The 16,269-nt window shown below is 34.3% G+C and overlaps 1 protein-coding gene across 1 annotated transcript; it reads right to left on the minus strand.

Annotated features, from left to right (window-relative positions):
- Positions 1-2,957: 2,957 nt before the first annotated feature.
- Positions 2,958-9,621, minus strand: LOC132252542 (ABC transporter C family member 3-like). The gene is made up of 10 exons (XM_019217104.2): positions 7,074-9,621; positions 6,686-6,772; positions 5,963-6,613; positions 5,694-5,858; positions 4,696-4,990; positions 4,380-4,594; positions 3,979-4,284; positions 3,757-3,820; positions 3,437-3,676; positions 2,958-3,352 (listed from the first exon to the last, which is right to left on the minus strand). The coding sequence occupies exons 1-10, from the start codon at positions 9,408-9,410 to the stop codon at positions 3,228-3,230; spliced, it is 4,485 nt and encodes a 1,494-aa protein (XP_019072649.2). The 5' UTR covers positions 9,411-9,621; the 3' UTR covers positions 2,958-3,227.
- Between the last annotated feature and the right edge of the window lie 6,648 nt (positions 9,622-16,269).

Here is a 16,269-nt window from a genome sequence, read left to right on the forward strand (position 1 = left end):
GTTTGATCATGATATGTTCTTAAGGGGCAATGAAGCATGAGGGTTTCTTGACCCTAGGAGGGTTAAGATGATCCCTCATCAACCTATAGGATTGGAAATGCCTAACTTGTTGATTGTTGTTGTTGCTTTGATTTCTTAGGTCATTTATACTTGATTGAATTGGCTAAATTTGTCTTTGGCGTCTAGTAAAAATATCCATTTTCTAAACAAGCATAAAAAGTAAGAAGAAGATGAAAAGTAAAAAACTAGAAATAAATAAAATTCCTATTATTAAAGAAAACCAATTATTTAAAACAAAAAAAATTAAAAACTACTTAATTGACTTAGATAAAACTTAATACTAATTCCTTAGCAATGACATCATTTTCTTGACCGAAAATCTCTATTACAAATAAAATATTAAAACATAAATACATGATAAAATTAGTAAAGAAAAATGAGGGATAGAGTTATCATAACTTGTAGTATTTCAGGTTATCATACGGAGGGAATAATTTTTTTTTAACTAATTTTATCTAAAAGTAGTGATTTTTATTTTTATTTTTAAAATGATTAGATTGAAATTATGATTTGATGGATAAATTAAGAAAACAATGATAAACCAATCTAAAGATTTTGACAAATCCAATCTCAAACCTAGGATTGAGGGATAATAAATAATGATTAAAGGATTTTTTGCCTTCATAGATTAGACCACAATATAGGCCATCCAAGTTTGGAACCATGTTTTCAAACTTAAAATCCATTCTCTAATAGTCATCCAACAAATAATTTGATACAATGTTTTATCCTTTAGGACATTTAAAACCCGATATTCATTTGGTGTATTCTCCTTAGTCATCAATTACATTAACATATGATCACACTAGGTCAACTATTGATCATAATCCCTTATGCATCAAAGGACCCCTAGCATGTATCCTATGTATCTCTAATAGGGACGAACTAGCAAATAATTAAACTTTTATACAAAGATTTAAAGATTAGAAACTAACTACCATTAAAAGATATCACATTTTCTTATCATCCCTTTGTCTTGAATTATTCGTGATTTATTGTTACATCTCCAATGAGAGGATTTAGCCACTCATGCTCAGATTAATGTCATACATTGAATTAAATTGAATCATGAGAGATTTTATTGAAAACTAAATAATTATAAAAGTTGTATCCAAACTCAAAAGTTTCTCTTCTTCTCTACTCTCTTTGTTCCTAAAGAAATTTATGGTATTTATAAAAACCTAACGCTAAAAACATAAATAAAAGTGCTAAAATGTCCGAAGACATGTAAAAGAGCCAAATAGGGAAAGCCTTGAAGTGAAATTCTAGAAATTGTAGTTTGTAGAAAAAATTTCGATACCTCCATAGTGGTATTAGATTGCATTTCAATAAATGCCCAAACCTTATAGACCTTTGGCATGCTTCCAATGTGGTATTGGATTGATTACAACATGTATCATAATGCATCTTTTTGTATTGACACCTTATATCAAAATTGTATCTCAATGTATCTTTTCGTATTGAAATGTTGCACTTTGTATCAAAATTGCATCTCCTTGTATCGAAATTCATTTTGATGAACCTTGAAATTTTTACATCTTTGGAATGCTTTTCTAGGAAAATTTGGATGCCTCCACTATATTGAAATGTTTATCAAAATTCATCTTTCGTATCGAAATACATTTTGATAAACTCCTGAACTGAACTCACTAGATCTTTGGAAGGTTGAGGTTGGTGATTTTTTATGCCTTCTTATCGCATCAAAATCAATATCAAAATGCATTTCTTGTATTGAAATGGTGTTCTCACATCAAATTGTGTATCACATAGTATCAAAATGCATTCCAATAACACCCCAAACTTACTATGTTCCAATTGACTCTACTCCTTTATATTGAAGTTGTTAGGATAATGAGTCTTCATCGTATGTTGATAATTTTGTCGGGAAGATCTGAGGTTATTGTTTGTCCAATTGAAAAGTCACATGTACGTCCAAAATGGTTTCACTTGCGGCAAGTTAGGTAAACAAAGGGAATAAAGTGGATCAGTATATTTTTTTAATGAATTAAAAAGGTTTGTTGAAGGCAAGTTATTATTATTAGTTTTTTTTTTTTAATAAAGTAAGGTTGGATTGGAAGTTTTAAAATTGAGTTAAAATCTCTTAATTAATTTTTGACAACTTTGAAATTTTATTTTTATTAGAAATTTGATATTTTATTTTTTTAAGGTAATTTTTTTTTTCCAAATTAATTTTTAGAAAGTTGATATTTTATTTTTAAGAAAATTATTTTCTTAATTAATTTTTAGAAAGTTGATATTCTTTTTTTTTTTTTAAGAAAACTATTTTCTTAATTAATCTTTAGAAAGTTGAGATTTAATTCCATTTCCAAGTCTCTAAGCTTTTACGCCTATATGTATAAACCCTGGCTTAACACATTTTGGGGTTGGACATTATTGAGAGAGATTTGACCTAACTTGCCCTTTCCATTCTCTCAAGAAAGTTTCAAAGATTGAATCTTGGATTGTTAGAAGACCTACATTCCTTCATCGAGGCTAAAGAGTATTCATTAAAGCAATTGAAGATTGCTGTGTCGTGTGGATCAAGTTGTAGCTATCGAAAAGTAAGTCTTCAGGGCTCTGTAATTTGATATCATATAACAGATTTAGATTAAGGGTTTTAAACCCCATGTTTTTTTTTTATCTCCATAATAGTGTTGGGGTTTTTCACATAAAAATTCTTGTGTCCTATGCATGCATATTTACTTTCTTTTTTTTTTTTCTAATATTTTGGATATTTTGTTAATCCCTACTATCTTATAGATTTAATTAAGTTAATTAAGTTAAATTGAGTAATTAATTCTTAATCCTTATATTATAATTTTTAATTACACCCATTCATCCCTTTGATGTCACCTTATCGGACTACAGTTTTTTAGAAGTGATTTTGAAATCAACTCTTATGCATCAAAATTCCTCTTTTTCCTTGCATTCTTCACTAGATGTGCATATTAATCCTCAATTTGAGGCTTTGCAAATATTTAAGTTACAAGATAATGATTTGCACTCAAAAGTTATTTAAAAGCCTATTTTTATATATGGAAAAATATCAGTTTTGAGTGCTTATCAACTACTGCATTTTGGATTGTAACTGCAGTTTAGTTGTCGTCATTGTCAAGCAAGATTTTAAGTTGAAGTTTTTGACCGGTGCAACAGGCGTGCTTGCTGGTTCAGATATCACCCGCATTTTCAAGATTAGAATGTGACCTCACAGTGTACTCTGCTACAAGCTTTGCAAAAGATGACGACTTGTTCTCTAGCAATCTGGTGGGGGTATCGTATTCCTCAATAAGCCCTGCATCGACATTTCCAGGGAAATAAATCAAGAAGAATGCAGATGAAGTTAAGAGTGCCATTAGTTCATGTTGATAGTACTAACCATGATCCAGAAGTAGAACCTTGTCACTATCAAGAACAGAAGTAATTCGATGTGCAATGGTTATGACTGTGGAATCGACAAAGTGTTGTCTAAGGGTTTGCTGAATCAGATTATCCGTGGCTGTATCAACTGATGCAGTGGCTTCATCAAGCACTAAGACCTTGCTTTTCTTCAGTAGAACTCGGCCAAGACAAACCAGTTGCCTCTGACCCATGCTCCAATTCTCTCCATTCTCAATAACTGCCAAATGCATGCCAACATTAGGAGTCTTATATGAGGTTACTATTTAGATTTTATGTTAGCATGGCGGGAGAAATAACCTGCAGAATCTAGCTTTCCTTCTTTCTTCCTGACTTCATCTCCAAGCTGGCACTTATCCAGAGCCTGAACCAATGAGTTAGGAAAGCAATAATTCATTTGTACAATATTAAGAAATGAAGCAAAAGAAAACTATTTTTCTACTGTCTTAAGAAAACATAGTAGAGGAAAACCACATGTCCACCTTACTTTTTGAGTATATCAATAGAATAAACAAAGCCTACCTCCCAAATCTGTTCATCTGAGTACTCTTCAAGTGGGTCAAGGTTGCTCCGTACAGTCCCTTCAAACATGGTTGGATCCTGAGGGATAATGCTTAGTCTAGACCGCAAATCATGTAGTCCAATAGAAGAGATGTTGGTACCATCTATCATAATCTGACCAGCGGCAGGTTCAACAATTCGAAAGAGGGTCTGTATGAGGGTTGATTTACCACTGCCAGTTCGCCCTACAATGCCAGTCTTCATTCCTCCCAGGAAAGTGCATGTGAGACCTCTCAATACAAGTGGCATGTGTGGGGCATAGCGGACCTACATCCACACTCACCGTCATCAAACATATGGAAATTCCTCTGACCAGAGGAAGCCATGAATAACCCTCTAGCATGTATATAAATAGAAATTACCTGCAAATCCTGAATATCAACTTCTCCATGTGAAGGCCAAGAACATGCTAGCCTGTTTTCTTCTGTGACAAGAGGAGGCTCGCTTGGAATGGAAGTGTATTGAAGTATTCTCTCAACTGATATAATTTTATTCTCCATATTGCAAAGATTCCATATTACCCAAGCTTGTATCATGTTCAAATTAAGTCCATATGTCACTGCTAGGCCTGCAATACCTTTAATGGAAGTGGAAAAGAGTGTTAGTAATTCTCCTATGCCATTTGCTATTGAGAGTGAAATAGATAATCAGTGAATATACCAGAACAGAGATACTTACCAGGATCAATTACTCCCTCTGGAACAGAGATTAAGAAAACCAAAGAGAAGGCAAATGTAGCAGAAGATAGCATATCCAAGCGGAAGCACAGCCATTCCATTGCACCAGCAATGTTGAACTTGGGCCGTATATACCCATCTACCAATTTCATGTTTGTATCCCTGAATCTAGATTCTTGATCAAAGCTTCTGATGGTCATAGATCCTGCTATAGTTTCAGAAAAATGTTGAATTACTGGAGCTTTGCATACTCCGGCCAATCTTGACAGTTCTCGTGCTGAAGGTATGTAATATTGCTGCATAATTATAATGTTGTAAGAACCTTTTGCTCATATATGATATAAATCTAAGCTTTAAGGGGTATTGAAAAAAAGGGAGAAAATGGTTTTGGAAATGATAAAAAAATAGAAATACATTAGTTAAACATTGCATCTAAACAGAAAAACCTGCAGTCTATCTTGCAGCCAATTTCATTACTCTTATCTGAAAAGTGAATTGGCACTCAAAAACCACCATATCAACACTAAAGAAACTTTCATTCTGAGGCCATATTAATTGGCATGGCACATTCATATTTGCACCTCCTTAATATGCAATGCTTGTGACTGAGCCCCAGCTCAGCTGGATCAGAAAGGAACATGAACATGTCATGAATTGTAAGAGTTATCCTGAATTAGGATTCCATTTTAATGCAGTTGGTTTAAAACGAATCAAATTTCTCAGTAAGCAATGCACTACTCCAATTTTTTTTCTAAGCAACATTTTGGAGTAAAGCTTAGTTTATACCCAAAATGGTTTTGAGCCTACTGGCATTTTCATGGACATATGATTGATAATCTAATGTGGAAGAGTACATGGCATATGTAAGCAAAGAAAATAAATAATGTAATATGAGAAACATAAGGTGATCTCAACTACAGAGCATGAGATGTCATGTGACAAAGCCATGTGTTGGCATTAACTAACAAGAAGAGGTCCTAATAAGTTCACAATGGTTACCTGATACCAGATGCAGGTTGCAATCACAGGAATAAAGACAATGAAAACCTGCCATGCAACCTGTGACATAACTGCAATAATTCCCAGGAGCTGAATCAATTGGAAGGCAAATGCCCCAACTTGCATTGGCATGGTTGTATCGATCGTACTTTGGTCTGTAGAAGCCTGTAAAAAAGGGAAGGATCAATTAAGTGATATTCTAACACTAGCTTTGGTAAATGGGGAAAAGTGCAAGGCAGAAATAGATATATATTCATATTTTCACTTACTCTGTTTAGAATTCGCCCACTTGGGGTGGCATCAAAGAATGACATTGGGGCACGGAAGACGCACAAATGCATTTTATTGAAGAGTATAGTAGCTGTCTTGTAACCAGCTGTTACAAGAAGCATGGCTCTGGAAAGGACGCAAAAAGAACTTCCAACGGCCAAAGCTACATAAACAATTATGAGAGTAGAACCTCTAACTGCAGGTTTCACATCATCTGACACGGGACTTGCCCAAGCCATCCAATAATTGCTTCCAATCTGAAGCAGCTGAAAGAGAATCTGTGACAACAATATAAAGGGCACAAGAGCTCCTCCATATGCTGTCCTGATGTATTTCCAATAAACCCATAGCCCAACTTTACCTTTCTCTCTCTCCTCTTCTTGAACAAGCTGACCTTTTGTCCCATCTATCTCCTCTGCTTTACCATTTTGGCCACCTCTGTTTTCTTCTTTTTCAACTACTTCAGAAGTACCACCAATATTATCACTATCCTCATGGATACTTAATTTTTCTGAAAGTGACCCTGCCTCTACAGAATTGAGTGCTAACAAAGCTTTCTTATGTGCACCAACAAGTTCCATAAAATCAGTTCCAGAGTTGAGAATTTCATTGTACTTTCCTGCTTGTGTAACCCTTCCATCTTTCATGACCTGCAGGTATGCTACATTTCTTAAGTTTATCTAAAACAAAGGCAAGGAAGAAAAAACACTGTAATTACTCACCAGTATGAGATCAGCAGCAGGTAAGAACTCTACTTGATGTGTAACATAAATCACTGTTTTCGAACCCAAGAGACCCAGCAAACATTCCTGTTATATGAAGATTACTTACAAATACGATCAATGAAAGATTTTTTTTTTTTCATTTAATATATATAATAAAAGGGAAAGGAAACAAAACAAAGGGCAATGGCATAGCAAGGGTCCCTAATTACCTCAGCCAGACCAAGAACCAAATCTTATATAGCCCATAGCAGTGCATATTAAAACATACAAGGATAGCTCATTTTCTACTTAATGCAATGGCATTGTATAGATAATATGTTGTTTTACTTCATATATATATATATATATAGATCAAACTCAGGCTTTTATAAGAGAAAAAAATTACCTTAAAGAGATGGGTTCCTGTATGAGCATCCACGGCACTGAAGGGATCATCAAACAGATAAATATCAGCATTTTGGTAGAGCGCACGTGCAATCTGTATTCTTTGCTTCTGGCCACCACTCATATTGATTCCCCGCTCACCTATTATTGTCTGATCACCAAATGAGAGAAACTCCAGGTCCTTCTTTAAGGAACATGCATCAAGGACCCTTTCATACCTTTCTCTGTCCATCTCCTTACCAAACAAGATGTTCTCTTCTATCTTGCCACTCTGTATCCAAGGAGACTGAGCAACATAGGCCTTTGTTCCACACAGCTTAAGGATACCAGATATCTTAGGCACTTCTCCCAACATACAAGATAGTAAGCTTGACTTGCCTGAGCCTACAGTACCACAAACAGCAACCCTCATGCCACGGCACACCCGCAAATTAATATCCTTCAGTGTTGGATTAGGGGAAGATAAATCCCAAGAGAAATTCCCATCCACTATCTCAATTGCTGTATCAGAACTACCTTTTGGAAGCCTCTCGATAACATCACTCGGCAGGTCATCCAGACGAAGAAAGGATGCAATTCTGTCAAGGGAAACTTTAGTCTGAGCTATCATTGAGATTAGGTCAGGAAGACTGTAGATGGGTTCTTGAAGTATCCTGAATGTTGCAAGTGAAGATAAGATCTTCCCTGATTCAAGCGGGATCCCTAGAAGCATGCAAGTTCCAAAGGTGGCCACAGACACAAATGTTGGGGCTCCCCAGAAAACAAAAGTGGTCACGGCTGAAGTGTAAAGATATTTTTTCAACCACCCTGTCTCATTCTTCCGAAGGTCTACAATTTTAGACAAAAACTTCATCTCCCATCCCTGAAGCTTGAGAATCCTCATGTTTCTTAAGATCTCGGATGTTGCCTTCATCCTTTTATCTTTTGATTCCATCAACTTGTCCTGAAACTTCTCTTGCCATTTCCCCAGTGGAACATTTGTCAACATAACAATTACAGTTGCAAAGAAAGCTGCAACTGAAGCAAGGCCCAGGTTTTTATACAAGATTAGCAAGGCTAAAGTAACTTGCACAATCACCATCCATGGATCATGCATATACCAACTGAAATCCCCAATTCTCTCCGCATCAACAGACATAAAATTAATGATCTCCCCAGTAGAATGACCCTGCTTTGACTGGCAGGAAAGAGTCAAACCCTTGTTGTAGATCATTGTGATCAGTACTGCTCTGATCCTAATTCCAACCTGCTGCAATCTAAAGAACCAGTGCCTCACTGAAAGGCACTCAACAAGCTTCGCAACAAAAAAAGCCATAGCCAAAAGATAGCCTTCATTTTTGAATTCCCTTCGCCCATTGAGATATTGAACGAAGGTATCAATAAGATAGGGCCCAACATAAGATGCTAATGTGTTTACAAGTACCAAGAAAGCCGTCAATAGGATTTCTGCCCAGCATGCAAAGATCAATGCTTTCACCAGCTTAAGCGTGGTCACTCCACTACTTCCACCACTATCACACTGGAGCTTATTACTAAATGCTGGAAAGACCCCCGCAACGCTGTTGCTGGTATCAAGCTGAGGAACATCCTCAAGGTCTAATGTTTTCTTGTTACCCTCAGCAATCAAGGGACCGATCCAAGAGAAAGTAAGAAGGCTAAAAAAACTAGCTTTTGAAAAGGGGGTCACAGTTGCTTCCCCCTTGGATTTATTAGACTCCACTCTACTTATACTGGTACTACCATTCAAAAGGGGTTCCCTAAGAATCGATTCCTCGCCTTGATTCTTTCCCAAAAATCCCGAATAGCACAAGAACAGACCAGTTATGACGTAGACAATATCGGGCACCAAATATTGAATTCGTAGGGACTGGTGTCTCTTGACAATATCTAGAACAAGGCAATAACATGAGATGGAGAAGTAAAATCCCCACCAAACTCTTAACAAAAATGGGAACTTTGGTTCAACAGAACCAATGAATTGAGTGTGCAAATATACACAAACTGCTCCCCAGGCAAGTGTTCTGAGCACTAAATCCAAAAGGGTCACCAGCCTTTCATCAGACCAGCCATTTCTATACCAATAAAAGTAGTTCAAAAAACACAACAACAAATTCAACAGCGACAGACCCTGACAGCAAGCAAACGTTTGCTTATAGTACAAAAACCTAGTCCTCTTACAATTTTCAGGAGCACCCCCCTTGATTCTCTTGCACACCCATGATACAAATAGGAGAAGCAACAAAACTAGATGCAATGAGGCAGAAAATGCACGTAAAAAGACGGGGTTTAGCAGAAAACCAGTACCTGAATACGTAACCATGGCTTCGAATCCCACCATTTTTTGAGAATCTTTGGCCTCTGCTAAAAGGGTATTTTGGAGGTGTGCTTATGAATGGAAAGGGATGATTTCTGGTGCTTTATATACGAAAAAAAAGACGGTAGGTCCCCGGTTTTAAGAGCGTATTCCACAAAGTAAGTCAGTCAAAGGATATTTCCTTGGGCGCGGGATAACTTGGCAGCCAAGCTTCAGTTGACGGAGATAGTGAGGAAGCGTGGCAGGCACGAAGAGAGAGAACTTTAAGGAGATCGAGACAATTTTATTGTTTCTATTTTTTTTTTTTATTGATTATCCTTTTTGTAGAATTTTTATTTCCAAAACCCAAACACATTTAGATTTCATTCTAACCAACTACTTACTGGTGTCATAAATATTTAGGATTTTTATTTATTTATAATCATCGATGTTCGGACCAGTTTACGAGTCTAGTAAATTTCCCGTGGCTTTGAGAGAACTCGAATTGATGACGGGAAACAAACTTAAGATGGGACTAATTGAACAATCCCTCAAGGTTATAAATATTTGAGAAATTTTTTTCTATTATTTTATTTTCTATAATATTTCTTAGAGACAAATTTCAAACAACCATGATAAAATAAAAAAATTTATTTAGCACTTTAATTTTAATTATCATTATTTATTGAAATTTAAATTCAATTATGAAATTTCATTTCTTTTTAAGTAGAAAATGAATTGAATCCCCCTTTCATCATCACAATGACTATATTTATTAAAAGTCAAAATTATAGTAGGAGTCATAATTGGCAGTTCATCTTGTCATCTTGTGTTTTGCTTCTAAACAACCGGTCAAAAAATAACCTTAAAAATAGGCTACACAAAATGTGGAGATTCCAAAATATTGGTTTTATATATGTATATATTTATCTTTTTGGGGTAGAGCATGTGGATATCCATGAAAGACAAAATACTTTCTGCTCCACCATCTGGCTGGAAAGTCCCACTTTGGCGGACCACAGGAGGGTCGGGATTCACAGGACCACAAAGCCTTGAAAATTAGGGCCACTCACATGACTTTATATGCAACAATGACATATAACCAATTCCCTATTTATGATGCCACTGATTTTCTAGCCACGTGTTTGACTATTGAATAATTATTGTGGAATTATTTTCTTTTGATGTATGTATCGTGTAAGTTTCTAAAAGTTAAAAATGGGTTCACTTTTAGTGATTTACACTTAAAAGGAATTGAAGTTCTGAAATGTTGGAGAAGAACTTCAAGGGGAAATTTTAAAATAAGGAAGTGATGATATGATTAAGATAGTTAGGGTAAAGATTAAAAATTAGATTTATGGTTAATTATAATGTTTTCAGAATCGGATCGGTTATTGAATTGAAAAAATTACTGGTTCACGATTCATTGGTCGGACCGACGGTTGAACCGCGATCGAATCGATGATGTCATAAATATACAATTTATAAATGATTAAAATTTAAAATAATTATAAAAATAAAAATAATATTTTATATATTATTTAAAAATTAAAATTTTATTTAAAAATCATAAAATTAGTTTCAAATTAGAAATTTAAATTAAAATCATAATTTTAATTTAAAATTTAAAATTTTAATATTTATTTTTAAATAAAAAACTTATTTTAAAATCAAAAATTTATTTAAAATTGTAATGTTTTTAATTTTACCATCAAACCATATCTCATACCATCCATGTAAATCCATATAAAAGGCATTTTTTACTTTATCAATTTGAGCTTTCAATCTCCACAACACTGTTGCTGTGAAGACTAATAAATAAACCAAAAAAGAAAAATTTATAAAAATTGAATATTAAACATAATATCATAGTAAAAAAACACATAAAAATTATTAAATATAAAACATAAAAAATAATTTTGAAAATATCAACTTGCAGCTACTGGGCAGAGTCGGAAGGCGCACACAATCGGGTTTTCCGGAGAGGAACTTTGATCGGGGGGATGGTTGCAACGGGTTTTGCATCGGGGCGGTCAAGAGGGCGGGCAAGCGATGTAACGACTGGGGAAACCACTGGTGGAAGCTGGCGTAGGTGTCGCAGCGTGTTGGGGGGCGATAGCTTCTTTACCTTCAATTCAGATGGAGAAAGAAGGGTTAAGGTGTTTTTATGTCACGCCCCAAGACCCACTCCAAGGGCGTGACGGTCATTTCACACCTCAAACTCGGAGGGTTAAAGTGTAACTTGACCCAAACAATTATCTTGTAACTAGAAGTTACCAATTACCAAATACTTGTTCAGAGTAGCGGAACAAAATTCTAAAATCTTCAAAACTCAACTTTAAAACTAAGCATCCATCAACCAAAATCCATTATCCAAATAGATTGCAAACTCAAACAATTCAAGTTCTAACAAAACTTTCATAATCTCCAAATCTCAACTTCAAACTATCATAAAAAAAAAATTTAAAAGTTCAATATCTAAATAGCTTCCAAAAACCAAATAATCCAAATGAACATAAACTTATAAGCTAACAATGTCCAAAAATAACATCCTAAGCAAAATCCTAATGATGACCATTCCCTGACCCAACCATCACTTCTTGTCCGAACTAAGGGTACCTGAAAAGTAATCAATAAAGGGGAATGAGCTCAAAGCCCAATAAGGAATATTAATATAGTTTCATGGATCAAATAGTTTCAATTATGCTTACAAATAGGAGATTTAGTGTAAAATCCTTTTCATAAGAACATTTGAGTACAAATATGCTAATACATTTTAAGGTGTTTAACCAAACATTTTCCTATATATCAAAATCATTTTATATTCATTTTAAATCAAATACATTTCAATTGTTTTCACTCTGGTTAACAAATAACAAATAGTGCCCATTTAAGTGGGACTTTACAAATAGGTGGCTAGCCTCAAATGTTCATTTTAAGGTGGATGGAACCAAACACTACTAGTACTAGTAACCTCTAACCAAACCCTTACAGGGTGGGGTTCAAACCAAACCCTTAGAGGATGGGGTTCAAACCAATTACATTTCCCACCACGAAAATGTAAAGATCAACTATTATATCCCGTTGACAATGGCAAAAAAGTCAACTATTTTATCCCGTTGACAAAGGCTAAATAAACCAAAGTCAAATTCTTTAATTTATTTATTTCAACTTACAAATGCAGAAAATCTCCAAGTATTTCAATATAAACAAAATAAATGTTATAACACATTTTTCCATACAAAAATATATTTGATTCATGCTTAAAAGCAAAATTAACAATTACACATTTCAAATAACACAAACAAACAAACACACACACACACACACACACACATACACACACACACACACACACACACACATATATATATATATATATATATATATATATAATTATTTTCTTTTGCAAAATCTGTATTAATTTCCCTTACCTCAAAAGAAGTCCTAAAAAAGTTGGAAGAAAAATAATTCTAGAAAATTTGCTCTTCAGCTAATAAAAGATAAGAGAAATAACCATTACTATTTATCTAAAATTATAGGTTTGACAATCCTAAAATTTTAGGTATTCAAATTAATGTTTTTAATTATGAAAGATAATTTAATCTATTTTTATTTTAAAAAAATTAATAAATCTAATTCATATAAAACTTAAATTTTATTTTCAATTTATTTCTTAGGACATAACATAATTTAATTAAATTACAATTTATTCTACTAATTAAATTTTATGCTACTTATTAACTTGCACTCATCATTAGTATATAATATTGATAACTTCTATTCTCTCACTTTCAGTTTTTTTTTTTCACTAAACATAAATTGTATCCCCAACAATTCTCCATTATTGCTAACATAATATATATATATTAACCACCAAACACCATCCGTACACATCTTCCTTTATTATTAATATTACTATATATTTTTTTCTTTTCACCATTCTCCATCTTCCACAAGCACACATTCTTCTTTTTTTTTTTTAAAAAAAAACTTCCTCTAGTGCACACACGTTCTTTTTCTTTCTTTCTTTTTTGCCCTAATATTTTCTAATCCCTTAAGCCACATATAACAATATATTTATGTGCTCATTTATTTTTATATTTTTTTTTAAAAAAAATCATTACTTAGATCTATTCATCTAAGAAATTTTGAATTTCCCTATTTTCATCAATAGAACAATTTATATTCCTAATTTCAATATTTTGACCTAAAAGTTTTAAATAGGTCAACCTTAACCTGAATCGAGATCTTCTAGATAATCATTTTTTTTTTAACTTAAGATTTCCCAATTTCTGACAATAAAACCAGCAATAATCCTAAATTTCCAATATTTTGATATTAAAACGAATTAAAAAAATAAACTAACCCTAATCTAAATAAAAAAAAATTCAAAGAATAACTAGCGTGTTCAAATATAAATAACGAATATAATATATTAATTTAGGGTTAGAATCTTACCAGGAAAAAAAACTTGAACTTCAACTCTGAATCTCTAACCCTTGAGCCCTATGATCTCCAACTCTCTACTTCTGGTTGATAGAGTTTTCTAAATGAAGAAAACAAGAGAAAAAGTCCAATTTATACCTAGGATTTTTAATTGTAAAAGGACTCTTTCACTTTAATGAATTTAATTAATTACTTAATTACTTTATAAATTACTAGTTTGCCCCTAGATTAAATTTTGGGGTGTTACATCCTCCCTTCCTTAAAAAAGTTTAGTCCTCTAAACTTGACATACTTGGGTCTTGAAAAAGATGTGGGTGCTTTTTTCTTATCTCCTCTTCTAATACCCAAGTGGCTTCTCGAATATTGTGATTGCTCCATTGGATTTTTACTAACTTGACAACAGCATGACATAGTACCTTGTCCATCACATCCATAATCTGAACGGGCACCTCTTCATAGGTCAAGTCCTTAGAAATTTGAATAGGCTCCAACTCCACAACATGAGAAGGATCATAAATATATTTCCTCAAAGTCGAAACATGGAATACATTATGAATCTTAGATAGACTTGGGGGCAAGGCCACTTTATAAGCCAAATTGCCTACTCTTTCTAATACCTTAAATGGTCTCACAAAACGAGGACCGTATTTCCCTTTTCTTCCAAATCTCATTATAGACTTCATAGGTGAAACTTTCAAGAAAACATGATCACCCACCTCAAACTCCAAATCTCGTCTGCGATTATCAGCATAACTTTTCTGTCTACTTTGTGCTGTTTTCAATATTTCTTTAATTAAAGAGACCTTTTCAACAGTCAACTGCACAAGTTCAGGCCCCAAAAGTTTCTTCTCTCCAACATCATCCCAACAAACAGGAAACCAACATCTCCTACCATATAAAGCCTCAAAAGGTGTCATCCCAATGGTAGCTTGAAAGCTATTATTATAGGCAAACTCCACTAGGGGCAAATAATCATCCCAATTACCTTTTAGGTCTAAAGCATAAGCTCTCAACAAATCTTCCAAGACCTGAATTACCCTCTCTGATTGACCATCAGTCTGCGGATGAAAAGTAGTACTAAAACTCAACTTAGTACCTAATGGTTTTTGTAAACTATGCCAAAATCTAGAAGTGAAATGAGGATCTTTGTCAAGTACTATAGAAACAGGTACACCATGCATTCTCACAATCTCCTTAATATAAAGAGAAGCCAAACGATCCATAGAAAAATTTACTTTCATAGGCAGAAAATGAGCAAACTTTGTCAATTGATCCACAATTACCCAAATAGCATTATTACCCCCTAAGGTTCTTGGCAACCCTGTTACAAAGTCCATGGTAATATGTTCCCATTTCCATTCAGGAATAGAAAGTGGTTGTAATGATCCTGCTGGTCATTGATGCTCAGCTTTCACCTATTGGCACACCAAACACTGAGTCACAAATCTTGCAATATCCCACTTCATACTTGGCCACCAATAATTTTGCTTCAAATCTCTATACATCTTCATCCCTCTTGGGTGGATTGCAAACTTAGAACAATGAGCTTCTTCCAATAGCTCTCTCCTTAAATCTCCATAATTTGGGACACAAAGTCTAGTCACAAATCTCAAAATCCCATCATCTGATCAGACAAAGTCAGGCTTACTACCCCTCTTAACTTCCTCCATAAGCTGCACTAATTGCATATCATTCTTTTATAGGGTCTTAATTTTCCCAACCAAGTCTGGTTGCACTCTAAAGTTTTCCACAAGAGCTCTAGAGTCCAAAACCCTTATATGGAGTTGTAAACTCCTCAAATATTCCAATAATTGCCTCCGACAACCTCTAATAGCTGCTAAGGAACCAACAGATTTCTTGCTCAAGGCGTTAGCCACAACATTCGCCTTCCCTGGGTGATACTGAATAATGCAGTCATAGTCTTTAAGTAGTTCAATCCACCTTCTCTGTCTCATGTTCAATTCCTTTTGGGAAAATAAATACTTCAAACTCTTATGATCTGTGAATATCTCACAAGTTTCACCAAAAAGAAAATGTCTCCAGATCTTAAGTGCAAAAACCACTATAGCTAACTCCAATTCATGAGTAGGATAATTTCGTTCATAAGGCTTCAACTGTCTAGAAGCATAAACTACAAATTTCCCATGTTCCATAAGAACACAACCCAAACCCTGACGAGAGACATCACTATACACCACAAACCCTCCTAAGCTTGAAGGGATAGTTAAAATAGGAGTTGTCATTAATCTATTCTTTAACTCTTGGAAACTATGTTCACAATCATTAAACCACTCAAACTTAACCCTTTTCTGAGTCAATCTGGTCAGAGGTAGGGCGATCTTAGAGAACCCCTCAACAAACTGCCTATAATAACCAGCCAGTCCTAGGAAACTTCGAATTTCGATCACAGTATTATGTCTCCTCTAATTTGACACAACATTTACCTTTCCAAGGT

The sequence above is a fragment of the Vitis vinifera genome, chromosome 19 (genome assembly GCF_030704535.1).
Source record: "Vitis vinifera cultivar Pinot Noir 40024 chromosome 19, ASM3070453v1".
Lineage (NCBI taxonomy): Eukaryota > Viridiplantae > Streptophyta > Magnoliopsida > Vitales > Vitaceae > Vitis > Vitis vinifera.

Excerpts from the sequence above, each read along its gene's own strand:
- LOC132252542 (XM_019217104.2), bottom strand. The coding sequence starts at position 9,410 with ATGGTGGGATTCGAAGCCATGGTTACGTATTCAGGTACTGGTTTTCTG. Across the intron at positions 4,595-4,695 it reads AGAGGGAGTAATTGATCCTG|GTATTGCAGGCCTAGCAGTG; the intron begins GTAAGTATCTCT and ends CTTCCATTAAAG. Across the intron at positions 3,677-3,756 it reads AGGAAAGCTAGATTCTGCAG|TTATTGAGAATGGAGAGAAT; the intron begins GTTATTTCTCCC and ends TGCATTTGGCAG.